This window comes from Corythoichthys intestinalis, chromosome 20 (genome assembly GCF_030265065.1).
Source record: "Corythoichthys intestinalis isolate RoL2023-P3 chromosome 20, ASM3026506v1, whole genome shotgun sequence".
Classification (NCBI taxonomy): Eukaryota; Metazoa; Chordata; class Actinopteri; order Syngnathiformes; family Syngnathidae; genus Corythoichthys; species Corythoichthys intestinalis.
Window position 1 is genome coordinate 18,300,352 of NC_080414.1, and position 13,662 is coordinate 18,314,013.

Consider the following 13,662-nt stretch of genomic DNA (forward strand, 5'->3'; position numbering starts at 1 on the left):
TGTATATTTGTTTACTGCTATATGTTAACTTGATACTGAAATAGTAGTTTGGTTTAGCCTGAGAGGATTTTTGAACAATTTTGGAACTAATGTACAAAACAAATTTAAAAAAAAAAAAAAAAAAAAAAGGAGTGGGGTGCATCAATAATCGTTTTATAATCGAATCGGAGCCTCTGAATCGTAATCGAATCGTTAGGTGCCCAAAGATTCCCAGCTCTAGAAGTCATTATATAATGCAAATAGGGTTGCTTAAAAGTTTGTGGGGACAATTTCAACATCCAGAAAAGTTGGTAGTGTTATGTCCCTACCGTCCCTATGCAAACCTACGCCCTTGGTTTGTATACGTCCTGGTAGACCATGATGGATAACGGGAATTAACAGACTTTGTCAATAAAGTCCTCTTGGAACACAATACGATTGAGTTTCAGTCAAGTTTGCAACTTTTTGAAGCCTGCCATCGATTGGCTCGCATCTTATTCCTTGAGGTGAAGTTATTAATCATCATGATAGACAAGTGAAAGTGTCTATATTTGTCGCAGCACAGAGAGGGGACGTGGCCTCTTGGCCATTATTTAGCCGCTCCCCACAATTTGCGGAAACAAGGTCGCGGCAGAGGTTGTGACCCGATGTTGAACCCTCAGCCTCAGACGCTTGTGTTCACAAGCTGTGTCGTGGCGGCGCACTTTGACCTTTAGGTAATCCGTCAACGGTATTGGCGATCCCGTCGGTGTACTATTGGTTAATCAATAGGGCTTACGTCTTAGGGTCATTATGAGTTGGATGTCTTTTTTTTTTTTATTTAAGAAATGATATTAAGTTGAATCCCCAAGACAACACTATCATGGCCACTCTTGCAGCATGAAATGATGAGTTCACATTTTCGCCGTTTACCCATCAGACAAACCAGTGGTGAGACCGTGACAACTGAATTACTTGCTGCAAGATAGGAGCCATTTTGTGAAAAATTGCTGTAAACGATTGTGGAACTAATGTCTTTCTCTCCCGATGTGACTACAGATGGGCAGCTCAACAGTGAAACATGATCATCTTTCTCTGTGAGTACACCAGCTAAAATAAACCACACTAACTAACCTGTCTTGTCACGAGCGCTAATGATGAGCTCACTTTTTCGCCGTTTACCCATCAGACACTAGACTGGTGACATTGTAACGACTGAATCGCTTGATGCAAGACGATCAATAGCTGTGTCAATGCACAAACACAATTGGAGAGTATAAAAATGACTTTTTTTCCCCCTGCAGATCATCAGCAACCACAAGGGACTGAATATTGGAAGGCTCTTGTCTTTGGTAAGAAAACTGTCAATTTGACAACTCTCCATTTTAATGGACATAATGATGAGCTCACCTTTTCGCCGTTTACCCATCAGACAAAAGGGTGGTGACACTGTGACTACTGAATTGCAATGCAAGAAAAGAACTTCGTAAATGAGCTTAATTGCTTCAAATTTTTCACTGTTTTTTGTGCCTACAGATAAACGGCGGTGTTCAGAAAAAAGGAAAGCCTACTTGAGCTCTTCTTGGGTACGTATTTTTAAAAGGTGTCAAACTGTTACATGCAGGGTTTCCCTCAGTGCTTTATAAGCCTACTGTGGTGGGCTTCTGCCAGTGGTGGTAAGTGGAAACCCTGCAAGCTGTCTTAAAATGTAATTTCTGAAATAAAGGATTAAAAGAAATCTACTTGTCGTCCTTACTTATCAGAACTGATGTGTATGTATCAAGCCTCTCCTCTGCTACTCCTCTGTGACATACACGTCTGCTTGTGGCGCGTAGGCGAGTATGAAGCGTAGGATGTCCTGGTGGAGTTGCTCCAGGGCTCTGTCCCTCCGAAGCAGGCTGTCTGCATCTGCCAGCTCGCCAGGAAACACAGCGTCGGGTGGGATAACGAGCACGGCAGTCCCTTTTCATGACTCGGTTATGTAGTTGTCGCGGAGAACATAAAGCTGTGATGTTAAATTTTTTAAAAACTTACCATGCTTGAGAGTGACAGAGTTCTCACAAAGGAGCACTGCAATCACTGCATCTTCCTCAAGAATTTGCCGTCTCAGGCTTAATTTGCAATGGGCCTCTGCTAAAGAGATCCTGTTTCAACAAACATGAAAAGGATCACTCGTAATAATCAAGTGCAGTTTTTTAACGACTCGAATGCTGATTTAAAGGTAGTAAATGAAGCAGAACACTCCTGATTTGACTCCCTCATATATTTCCAATGGTTTGATGCAGATGTCACTAGCTACATGACAAGTCTGCTTTGTGGCTTACTAGGGACGACAACGCCACTAGGTGGATGATAAGGGAACTGCAAGTGCATATATTTCATATATGGCGGAATACACAGACAAGGCTGAAAAAGCAGTTTCTGCTCTAACACTCCTCTATAAAATAAACTATTTTAAGCCAAAAGAACTGTGGTGTCTGATAGAACGATCTGTAAAAAAGTCACGGATATCTACCTCATAACTTATCACGTAATTGTATTTTTTCGTTACTGTCGCATTTTCCCCACTATTGTAGATAATCGATCCAAACAAAAATTGAAAAAAGTTTAAAAGGGTAAATATCTGAAAATCTCGATTACTCCTTGACGTCTGCAATTTCTACAAGGTGCCCCTTGTTATATTACTATGTTTCACCCATAAAATCCCAAAAAAATCCAGCTGTGGCCATTCACATCTGTCCTGACAATGACACATGCTATATGGAGTTTTTGGATCTCATTAAAATCGGGGCGTCTTTAATTCTGCTCTCGCGTTCTCTCACCTCCAGTTAGGATTTTGCCGTTTAAAAAAATATTAGGGCTGTCAACCGATTAAAAATTTTAATCGAGTTAATTACAGCTTAAACATTAATTAATCGTAATTAATTGCAATTCAAACCATCTCTAAAATATGCCATATTTTTATGTAAATTATTGTTGGAATGGAAAGATAAGACACACGACGGATATACACATACAACATACTGTACATCAGTACTGTATTTATTGTAACAATAAATCCACAAATGGCATTATTAACATTCTTTCTGTTAGTGATCCACGGATAGAAAGACTTGTAGTTCTTAAACGATAAATGTTATAGTTACAAGTTATAGTAATTCTTCATGTTTTCGTTTTAATAAAATTTGTAAAGTTTTCAATCAAAAGTAGAGTTAATATAATAGTAATAAGAATAAAAATAACAATAATAAACAGAGTGAAAAGTTTTACGTGTATTTTGCATAGCTATTTTGATATGGAATGCCAGTTCATTTTGCATTGTTGTTTAACTGTGTGTCAGAATAGGGCCTCATTACTATAGACTGAAGTGCTTTCCTTTTTGTGAACTTTTTTTTTTTTTTTTGAGAGATAGGAATATTATTTTTGTTGTGCTTTCACTAAACGATACTTATGTTTGTTGTGAAGGAGAAGCTTATGCCAATAAACAGCGTGGTCCAAAGAACGCCTGTGTCCACTCGCCTTTACTGTATAACATATCTGTACATATCTTACCCAAAATAAAACAAGAGACACATAATTGCCACTAAAAGAAAGAAAACTTACCGAAATATGTGTGGAGCACAAATAGCAATTTGCATTGCATTGTGAATACAGCATAAACGTCTCACAACTACTAATTCTCCCACGTTTAGAGGACATAACATGAGTATGGAACGGCGCTGCCCCCAAGCGGCCGGTGGCATTCTCTTCACTCTTAATGTCCACAAACGGCCTCATTGTGATGTTTGAGGCAATATGCCAGCGGGTCATTCATTGCATGCGTTAATTGCATCAAATATTTTAACGTGATTAATTTTAAAAATTAACGCCCGTTAACGCGATAATTTTGACAGCCCTAAAAAAAAAATATATTTTTTAAATGCCCTCCTGGTCAAAAATTTTTCCTCAGAAAATTGACATTTTAAGCTTTCCAATGATGTATCACACGTGCAAATCGGACAATTTTGAACGGACAATTTAGAAATTTGGCCAAATTGGGGGTTTCAGTGCGGAACTTCAAGTCACCCAAGTGTTTTCCGCCATTTACATTTGGTATAGTCGAAAGCTTACAGCAATTTGATGGAAGCTGCAGACATCTTGCTGCTATGGCTTTGTGAGCGGACTGCACGGCTGGCCATGTAATACCCATGTATTATCATCTGTGCGCTGGCACTTAAATCTACTTGAAGGTTTTGTGCATATGCCACCAACTGCAAGGAAATATGGATAAAAAAACATTTTAAAAAAAAAACATTATGGTTAGAACGTTTTCACACCTCCTCGTAGTCTTCACTGCCGATGTCCAGCGAGGATGGGTAAAGGTGTTCCCCGGGTTGTATTGCCTGCTGAAGGGTATGCACAGACTGTGCAAGGGCAGCCTGGTTCCCTGTGTGATCGACACATCGAACCACTAGTCCAAAGCTGTCTGCCAACTGAGGTGGTATAGACCCCAGTTCCTGTTCGTGAAGCGATAATGCATTGAACTGTTCAAAAGTAAATCAGGTAACTTAAAATTTTTGGCACCTACCGCTGCTCCCAATGCAATGTCAAACTCCCTGTTGGATCTTCGAGGAGCGCGCGTTGAGTCTGTGAGGGCCCAGAAGCTGCACAAGACAGGGAAGGACAGCTGCTCGTCTACATCTTCGCCATACTTCTTCCCAGGCATGAATATGGACACAGTGCGGCTGTCCAAAGCTGACACAGCAGTCAAATGATTAACATTTCTCAAATTATAAAACACTAGGCATGTGCCGGTTACCGGTTTCAGGGTTTACCGTTGTATGAAAACGTCACGGTTTCAAAACCACTAAAATTTTTCGTCCTACCGTAGTAAGGTATCGGCTTTATGTCCCAAAATTGCAGCGAGAAATCCGTGGCTTGGAGCGGCAGCGCTCACCCCTCCCCTCCTGTTGTTGCTCTGTCCTGTGTCTGTCGGTGACGTTACATCTGAGCCTTTTCCCCCTCGGAAAAGACAAAGTCGCTAGTTTGGGAGTACTTCGGCTACTGAAAAACTGACGGCCGCCCTTTGGGGAGGAAGGACAGCAAACATTCTTGCGGAGGGTTGTTTGCCAGGGGATGCAACACCTCCAACATTATTTCACATTTATGTGACCATCATCCGTCACTTTACACAAAATTTAAGGTAAGTAAACGCTGTCGTGAACGTTTCCCACCAGCTACGAGAGTTTACGCCAGCATGTTAAGTGTGTCTAGCGATGGTAAAACAAATACTATAACGTGAGCTTGTTAAAGAGGCAGATAACGTGGTTGGTTAGCATGCCAAGATGGCTAACTAGTTACCTCTCTACCATTAGCCTACGTTTGTAAAGTCTTCCGCCATAGTAAACATCTGTTCAAATAACATTTTCATAATACTGACTGTTGCTTTTTCTCTGGCGACTTTGTATTGAGAGGTGTGTGTGTGGAGAATGTGTAAATAAGGATACAAGCCATACACACACGCTGTCTCAATCTCGCTCTCTATTAATATTCAATTAATTCAAATTAATTGCAGTCGTGGTGTTTTACATTAAATCAGTTTGATCGTATATTGTTTAAGTCCAGTTGTATATTACCAAGGGTTCTTGTTCTAATGTGGAGCAACTAGAGCTGTGGCTGTGGGTTTAGTCTAAGTTTTACTTATTTCAATTTTATTCAAAATATTTGTTATTTTTTGTTATTTTATTTATTTTTACATTATATTCATGTTTATGTTCCAATTTGCCAAAATGTTTTGAAAAATTAAAATCGTGTTTAATGGGAAAAAAAAGTTTAAACCCATACATCTCAAAATAACCCATTTTAGAGCTATAATTGCAATACCACGGTATTTTTGCTTTAGGTTATCGTACCGTCAAAATCCTATACCGGCACATGCCTACACTAGACCAATTTTAGATAGCATTCCAGAGGTTACGTTTGTGAGAAAGCCAGTTATTTACAGGTACCATGTAAACACAATAAAGGTGTTGTCTGTCCCTTTAAGGCTATAAAGTCCCACAAAGATCCACCTGACTGAATAGCATCCAGTTTATCCTTTTTGAAGCCACTCAGATCTCCCAGCATGCAAACTCCGCCGCTGGCAAGCAAGACTGAGCCGGCGTGGATGTTGGCGGTGCCCACCCCATGCTCGTCCTGGGATAGGGACGCAAACAACTTCCCCGAAGCTGGATGTCGCACCCCGCGACGTGTGAAGTTTAAGGCATATGCCATTAACCTGGTAAACAAGGCAACTGAAGTTTAATTTATTCAGAGACATAATAGATTCAGAGCATTCTACCTGTCTAATATGAGTTTGTCATCTGTCGTAACCAAGAGATCCAAGTTGAATATTGTGTTTTTTTCAGTTGCTTCAGTATGCACCATGCTGAGTAACAAGCAAAGCTTCAAGGTGTTGAAAAGACCCGGAGGAACCACGTCCAGACCGAAGGACTGAGTGATCACAGCTGAGAACCTCCAAGGGGAATCTCTGGTGGCATGAAGTAGCTCCTTCAATTTAACGTTGATTTCATGTGGATCTACATGTAGAAAAAAAAAATCAGGTTTTTAAGGTCGCGAAAACCCTTTGCGATAAATCGTTTGGTTTTACATTGTAGGTGATTTAAAAAAAAAAAAAATCCTCCCCCACTTGTATTCAAGCACCTTTAGCCTCCATGTTGATACACAGTACTCACTAAAGGGAGCCACATTTCGTTTTTCATTCGTAGCACACGTCTGTGTTTGTTTTATAACAATTGAGCAGCAGGCAATAGCAAAACCAAGATTTGGCAGAAATCCAGACTTGCCCCAAAATCAACTGCGGCAAAATATGTCAGGTCGGCGAGAAAAAAAACCTAAACACCCACCCTATCCGTGAAATTGCAAGTGTGTGTGCATATCCGCAAATTGTAATAAAACAATCGTGTGTGCTAGGTGAGATGAATTTTTTTTTAAAAAAAATCCCTGTTATGTACTGCCAGGCCTCCCAGATGAAATGCCTTGGACATTCATCAATGTCAATGCTCATGAGTTAAAAAGGTTAAATGCTAACATGCTAACAGCTGCTATTCTAATTTAAAGCATTCTATTTCACAGTGCTTATACAAATGTTTATTTTCTGTGGTCTCCCTTACACTCCAGCTCCCACGGTTGGATGCTGCTGGCCTCGACACTCCAAGTGATGTTGGGCACCCGGTGAACATGCGCAGGTATGCCGATCACTCTGTAGTGCTGACCGATGCTCATCACGTTACAAAGCTCATCTGTAGGCGGACAAACAAAGCAATCAGTCCCAAAGGGAGCGAAAAAACTCGCATGCCACCTACTCGCCGCTGCCAAGACAAACAAGCGTGAGGCCCTTTTCGAAACAAAGATTCGGCTGTGAGCGAGTCATAATGAGCGCCCCTTTGCACCTATTAACATGTTCGTAACGGGAAGCCGGTGTATTCCATTCCAGAATTATGTTAATCCCGGCCGCGGAGTTTTGCTAAACCCTCCAGGGGTAGTGGCTGGACAGCGTTACAAGCGGGGACAGAAACACTTAATACCCCTCCGAACCAGGCACCGACATGTATTTATTTGAACTATTCCCCCTGCAAAGTTTGTGTTCCGAAGTGAGTTTCATTTAACAAAAGCGGCACAATATTAATGAGAAAACTCCACCGATGTGACTGTGTGTAAATAGTAGGAATTAAAATCGCATTATTCAGTGTTAGGAGTGAACATAATAGATGGAGTGCGTTTTACAAACAAATAGCGGCAATGTTTGGCCTGTTAATTTTGGGCACCTCTTTGCCTCGAAAATGAAATCTGATACACCACAACTCAACAGCACTAGTTTGATTTACTGTTCTCCCCAAAACAGTGACATCATTGTACAGTGAAACCTCCAAATTTGTGCTATAATTTTACTACGAACTTTCCCCATGAGGGTAAGGGTAATGAATGGTTCCCCGCATTGTAAAGGCTTGATTAATTCAAACAGGAAAGTTTTGTGTAACATTCCTCCCATTCAAGTACACAGATTAACTCTAGATACTTTAAAGTCTTTGTATTGTACCTGGGAAAAAAACATGGATTCCTGTCATTTGACCCATGTACTAAAGACAGAAATTGAAAACTCCCCTAATTTTTGACAATATAGACACATTATACTAAAAGGCACTATCACCTCAACAACCATAAAACAAGAACACAATAAATTTAACAACCCTTATTTTATGACACATATCTTAACTGGTAGGTCTCACATTCCTTACATTTAAAATTGTACTCTCTTGCATGAAATTTTGTTTGAAGAAAACTTCTAGTCTGTAGATGCAAATAAAAAAAGTTGGTGACATTGTAGGTGTAACTGATTTTTTGTGAGGCTGGGATTGAACCCTTTTATAACTGTAATCAAGTACCGTAATTTCCGGACTACAAGCCGCTACTTTTTTCCCTTATTTTGGGTCCTGCGGCGTGTGCAATGATGCGGCCAATTTGTGTATTTTTCTGACGGCCGCCAGCGGCGCTCGAGCATGGAATGTGGGAGTGAGACACGTGGAATATATGTGTGGAGGAAGACGCTAGTTTCCACTATTACCGGTAGTTTAACTTGGTGCGTTGTGCATCCGCCTTTGTGCATGAGTAGAATTGGCATACCTGCATCATGGAAAATGCTCGAAGAAATTAAATTGGCCATCCGAGTTGTATGGGAAGCTTTGATGACGAGCGGCGAGAGATCGTTTGCCAAGACTCGCCGCATGCAAAGAGCAGCTTTTGCACAGGTTTGCCGGGGGAGCCTGGCAGCGTGAAGCACTGTGAAAGAGCCCGCCATCACCAACGGGTTTTGAAGGGGCCATTCTGCTGCGTTACGAGGGGGACAGCACGGGCTAGGAGTGAATTTGCCTCATTATGGGAGACATTGAAGGCGACAACGAAGGAGAGACAGTAGGTGCGTAGCGAAGTGCATCTGAGCGTCTTCATATCCGACACTGAGGATGAAGACTTCCATGGTCTGAATGCACAGGAGGAAGATGAAGATTGCTAACAAAGACTTTTATGTTTTTATTAATCAGCACAATTAGTGCTGCACCGCCATGCTGATGCTATGTAACTTCCGTGCCGCTGCTATATAACTGCCGTGTTTGCCGGCGCTGTTTGGAACGAAAAGTTAAGGAGTGTTATTAAAATTTTGAAAACTGTATATTTCTTTGTCAATGTCTCTTGTTACTAAGTGGGCACACGCGGCTTATAGGCAGGAGAGGCTTATGTATATACAAAATGTTTTTTCCTTTAAAAATGTACTGGGTGAGGCTTGTAATCAAGGGCGCCCAATAGTCCAGAAATTACAGTAACTATTTTTGGTAAATTAAAAAAACCCCCATCAAATCCTGAGGTTCCTGACATTCCTATAGACAAGTTTCCAAGGTACTTCCACTTCACGTCTTTATGTCTGCAAGCTAGTTCTGTTTTACACTTTCTCCACCCAAAACAACAGTGGAGCTGGAGTAACATTACTCATCAAAATCCCTTAAAAAAGACAATTTGAAAATACCGCATCCATCTGCCATCATCACGACAGGGAAGGACAACATGTTCATGAAGGCAGATTTGGAACCGAGATCGTGCCACCACAAAGACCGGGTGTTTTTGTAGCCATGTTGCCACTGTGTTATGGAAGGTATGTTCTTCCTATCCGTGCATTTTAAGGTGTCAGGTGCTCAAAAAAATACTAAAGCTAAAATCTTGCGCATGAAACGACTTGTTGCCTTTGATATTGTTATTACGATAATGATTGTAATTACGATGATCTTTAATATTATTTACTACAACTACTGTATCTTCTGCTAGCCTATTGCTAATCAGTACGTGTAGCTGCTACAATTAAGTCAAAGCTAAGTGCGAGTGTTACAAGTTTTTTGTTCGTTTGTTTACAGGTGGAAAACGCTGTTAGGCAAGGGAAGATAAGTTGATGTGGCACACAGCAACACTTAGTGTACGTTGACGGACATATATCGGGACTACGTCGTTCTACCCGGGGGCGGCGGAGAGGCTGGAGGCGGTGGCTCGCCTTGCGGCGGACCGTCAGCTCGTTTCCGAGATTGAACTACGAGCTTTTTAACTGCACCAACTTTAAGATACGCTATTGGAGCTGGAATTACCGAGGACGGCGGGAGAAAACCTGTCTGGATGCAGCCGAAGGTCTCCGTAATGTCGGGAGCTCTGCTGTCTGATAACACATTCCTCGGATGGTCAACCTTCGTTAATATTTTTCTAATAATTTCATAAATTACTAGATATTGACCTGTTTTGCACATGCACCAATCGTTTTAAATAAAACAAGAAATGGAATCATGTTGTCCAAATGTTTTATTGCGATCAATATCGGCAATAAAAAAGAATGACATACTATTTTTGTATATGTGTACATATGTAGTAGTATTTCCTTGTAACAACAAAATCCGTGTCAGCCCTTCTGCATTCAGCAAATGTAATATAATTTGTAATTTCACCTCATTTTGGTCACTCAAGCTGCCAGCATATCAATCTATACCTCACATCAACACAGGCTGACAGGTTGTTTTAATTTTGTCCACGAATGATCAACGGAGTGATAAAACCAATCATACAATATCATCTACGTCATGCTGAATCCATTTTTGGAAATTCCATGGGTTCCTCTGGCTTAACTTTGCAATTTTAACTTTGTCAACACACTGCTTACGTCAACCGCAATTCATGTTGTTCTATCTAAACCGGAACTTCCGAGCAGACATTTTCCAAGATGGGGCCACTCATATTTTGCTCAGGAAACGTCTATGGCGGAAAACACTCAGGTGAATATTTTGGCCAAATTTCAAATTTGTCCTTTATGCATGTGTGATACATCACTGGAAAGCTTAAAATCTCAATTTTTGGGGGGGAAGAAAAAATTTGAACAGGAGGGCATTTAATTATTATCATTTATTTTTTTTAAATAGAAAAACCCTAACTGGAGGTGATAGCATGCGAGAGCATAATTGAAGACGCCATGATTTTAACGACATATTGTCGCATACTTACCTTGTTTCGATCCACAAACTCCATCATCAAGTGTCAAGACACAGATGTGAATGGCCACAGCCGGATTTTTAGGGGATTTTATGGGTGAAACATGGTAATATAACAAGGGTCGCGATGCAAAAATCGCAGACATCAAGGAGTGGTCGAGATGTTCTTTTTCATATATTTACTCTATTAAACTTTTTTTTTTCAATTTTTCTTTGTTCGGATGGATTATTTATCATCTAAAATATTGGGGAAAATGCGACGGTAACAAAAAAATACAATTAAGCGATAGTTATGAGGTAGATATCCCGTGACCTTTTTAAAGACACCATTTTTTTCATTGTGACGTAATTTGTTTAAAAGTATAAAATATGCGAGTGAATAATATTTTAAAGTCGTTATTTTTTAAAAGACTAAATATTAGACATCAATTAATGAATCTAAGCTAAAAATGACAGACATTTCGAACTATAAATATAATTACTGAGCTTCTTTTTATGGCTGGGTTGAAACAAAAGCTGTTGTGCGACGTCTGTAAACCGGGGTGTCCAGGGAGAAACGGACAAATTAAAAATAGTTTGTGGGCTTAATGCGCCATGAATCTGCTATTGCAGCATACAGACATATTGTTCTATCAAACAACAGTTCTTTTGGCTTAAAAAACAGCAGTTTATTTTAAAGAGGGGTGCAAGAGCAGACCTGCTTTTTCAGACTTGTCTTTGTTTTCTGTCCTACGTTCACATTTTAAGATATGTATGCATAGTGTTAACATTCTGTAGTGTGTACGCCAGCTCTCAATTATATATACCCTATTTTGAAAAATGATTAATAATCCTAATTTTTAAAAAAATCAATGAATAAATAACTATAAATGAATGCTTATAAAAACTGAATTTATGAAAATGAATAAAAACAGAAATACACTGATTATGTCCCTCAACAACACTGAAGGTGATTTTTAAAATTTCATTTATTTTTTAAAATTGGATAGTCTTTAAATGAGCACCCTATACGGGTAAATTCAGTTGTAAGTGGCCCCAAAAAACCTAATATTTACTTGTTGAAAACTGCAGGAAGCACTTAAGACTTTTTACAAAAAGTACCTCTGAGGAACAGTGTGACTGACTGGTATCTGAGCGAATTCTGTTGATGGGACCGAAGAGCATTGAGTGCGTCGCCGTGGATCAATTCCACAAGCTGCTTGTCTATCACAAAGAATCAAGGATTTATAGGTATTGTCATTTGCTTTTTACAAAAATGAATGGAAATAAATATTAAAGCAGTCTTCTGTGCTCTTTCTCACCCCCCAACACTCTGAACTTGACGTCCTCTTTGAGAGGGGAGGTGCAGGCGTTGCAGATAAAATCCTTTCTCACCATCACCGATTCCGTGGCTCCAGGCACGTGAACTCGGATGGTGTGGAATCCTAAAGCAATCATCATATGGTAGTTGTCAGTATCTCGTGCTACAAAATGATCCATGAGCAAAAGCTTAGTTGTCCGCAGTCCGCATAATCAGAGTTCCTTACCCTTAGAGAATGGGCAACGGTCATTACTGCAAAGGAACCTGGCCCCCCGAGTGTATTTGGTGACCCTTGTAGTAGCTATGACGAGGCCTTCCATGACAACAGGCCTCATGCTGCGACGCATGCGAGGAAAACTGGCCAGGTCCAAGGTGTACTCGGGGAATGGGGGCAGGTGCGTCAGCTTCAAAAGGACGTGAACCTCAACAGATCCAGAAGAACACTTGTTACAAGCCTGCAGCTAGCTATTCGCAAACTGACTTCTAAAAAAAAAAAAAAAAAAAGGGGGGGGGGTCACCAAGGGTAATTAGCAGTCAACAGAGCCTATTCCTAAAGTATTGAGCATTAGTTTTGCTGGTACAGTGTTGTTATAAAAAAATAAATAAAAAAAAGAAGAAGAAAAACACCAATTAAGGTAAATGACATTTTTCAAGTAAACGCATGTTGTATCAGATTAATTTTAGTTAATTTACCTGGCACTCTGTGTCTATTTTGTCCACAAGTGACAGCGTCTTTATGGCTGCGAAGCAAACCTAAAAGGAGTAATTACAAACAACCTGAATGCGACAACATTTGGGGGAGATAAAATTAAGTGTCCTTACGGACTGAAACAGAGAGGCAGCTCGCTCGGGGTCGTGCAAAATGCAGTCACCCAATTCAGGGTCCAACTCAACCACATCAGAGGGGTTGACATTAATGCAAAAGCGGTACACGGCCTCGTTATGCTGGTGGTCTATGAGCAAAAATGAATTATGCTAATTAGCCCAAAGCTAAGTCGGCATGACAAAATATAACGAAAAAAGTTTGTTTTTATTTTTTTTACCGTCAAATGACTGGCAGTCGTGGACGAGTTTCCTGAGGCCGCCGTTGGTGTTTAAGTAGGAAAGGACAGACTTTTGTAGGCTAAGTATGTCCGACATTTTCAAATGGAAACAAGTTGAATTTGCTAAATCGCGCTCATGAAAGTAGTTTCCATGGCAACCAAACGAGAGTAGCGGGAAGCTATAACTGACGTCATCAAAATGGGCCACCGTAAAGTTCATGCACACTTGCACAGTTCGCTCTAGTTTTCATCGGACACAATAATTCAACGCTCAATATTTTAATAAATCCTCATTTTTTTGTTGAAGTAT

At 40.3% G+C, this 13,662-nt stretch overlaps 1 protein-coding gene and 1 long non-coding RNA gene across 3 annotated transcripts in view; one reads left to right on the forward strand and one right to left on the reverse strand.

Moving 5' to 3' along the window:
• Window positions 1-4,365, forward strand: part of LOC130908765 (uncharacterized) — a 6,643-nt gene extending 2,278 nt beyond the window's left edge. The window contains exons 2-5 of one of the 2 annotated variants that reach the window (XR_009061648.1): window positions 1,018-1,055; window positions 1,263-1,310; window positions 1,495-1,544; window positions 1,722-4,365. This is a non-coding gene — a long non-coding RNA (uncharacterized LOC130908765). The other variant, XR_009061647.1, reaches the window with a different exon arrangement.
• The window catches only part of mcmdc2 (minichromosome maintenance domain containing 2), an 18,256-nt gene extending 4,752 nt beyond the window's left edge, over window positions 1-13,504 (reverse strand). Inside the window, exons 1-14 of the mRNA XM_057824528.1 lie at window positions 13,353-13,504; window positions 13,132-13,262; window positions 13,003-13,062; window positions 12,536-12,731; window positions 12,311-12,433; window positions 12,111-12,212; window positions 7,110-7,238; window positions 6,278-6,515; window positions 6,009-6,214; window positions 4,526-4,692; window positions 4,275-4,454; window positions 4,069-4,208; window positions 1,993-2,102; window positions 1,715-1,920 (exon numbers count right to left, since the gene is read on the reverse strand). Of these exons, the coding sequence (XP_057680511.1) occupies window positions 1,754-1,920; window positions 1,993-2,102; window positions 4,069-4,208; window positions 4,275-4,454; window positions 4,526-4,692; window positions 6,009-6,214; window positions 6,278-6,515; window positions 7,110-7,238; window positions 12,111-12,212; window positions 12,311-12,433; window positions 12,536-12,731; window positions 13,003-13,062; window positions 13,132-13,262; window positions 13,353-13,449 (2,046 nt within the window). The 5' untranslated portion in view covers window positions 13,450-13,504 and the 3' untranslated portion in view covers window positions 1,715-1,753. The remainder of the gene's footprint in view (window positions 1-1,714; window positions 1,921-1,992; window positions 2,103-4,068; window positions 4,209-4,274; window positions 4,455-4,525; window positions 4,693-6,008; window positions 6,215-6,277; window positions 6,516-7,109; window positions 7,239-12,110; window positions 12,213-12,310; window positions 12,434-12,535; window positions 12,732-13,002; window positions 13,063-13,131; window positions 13,263-13,352) is intronic.
• Between the last annotated feature and the right edge of the window lie 158 nt (window positions 13,505-13,662).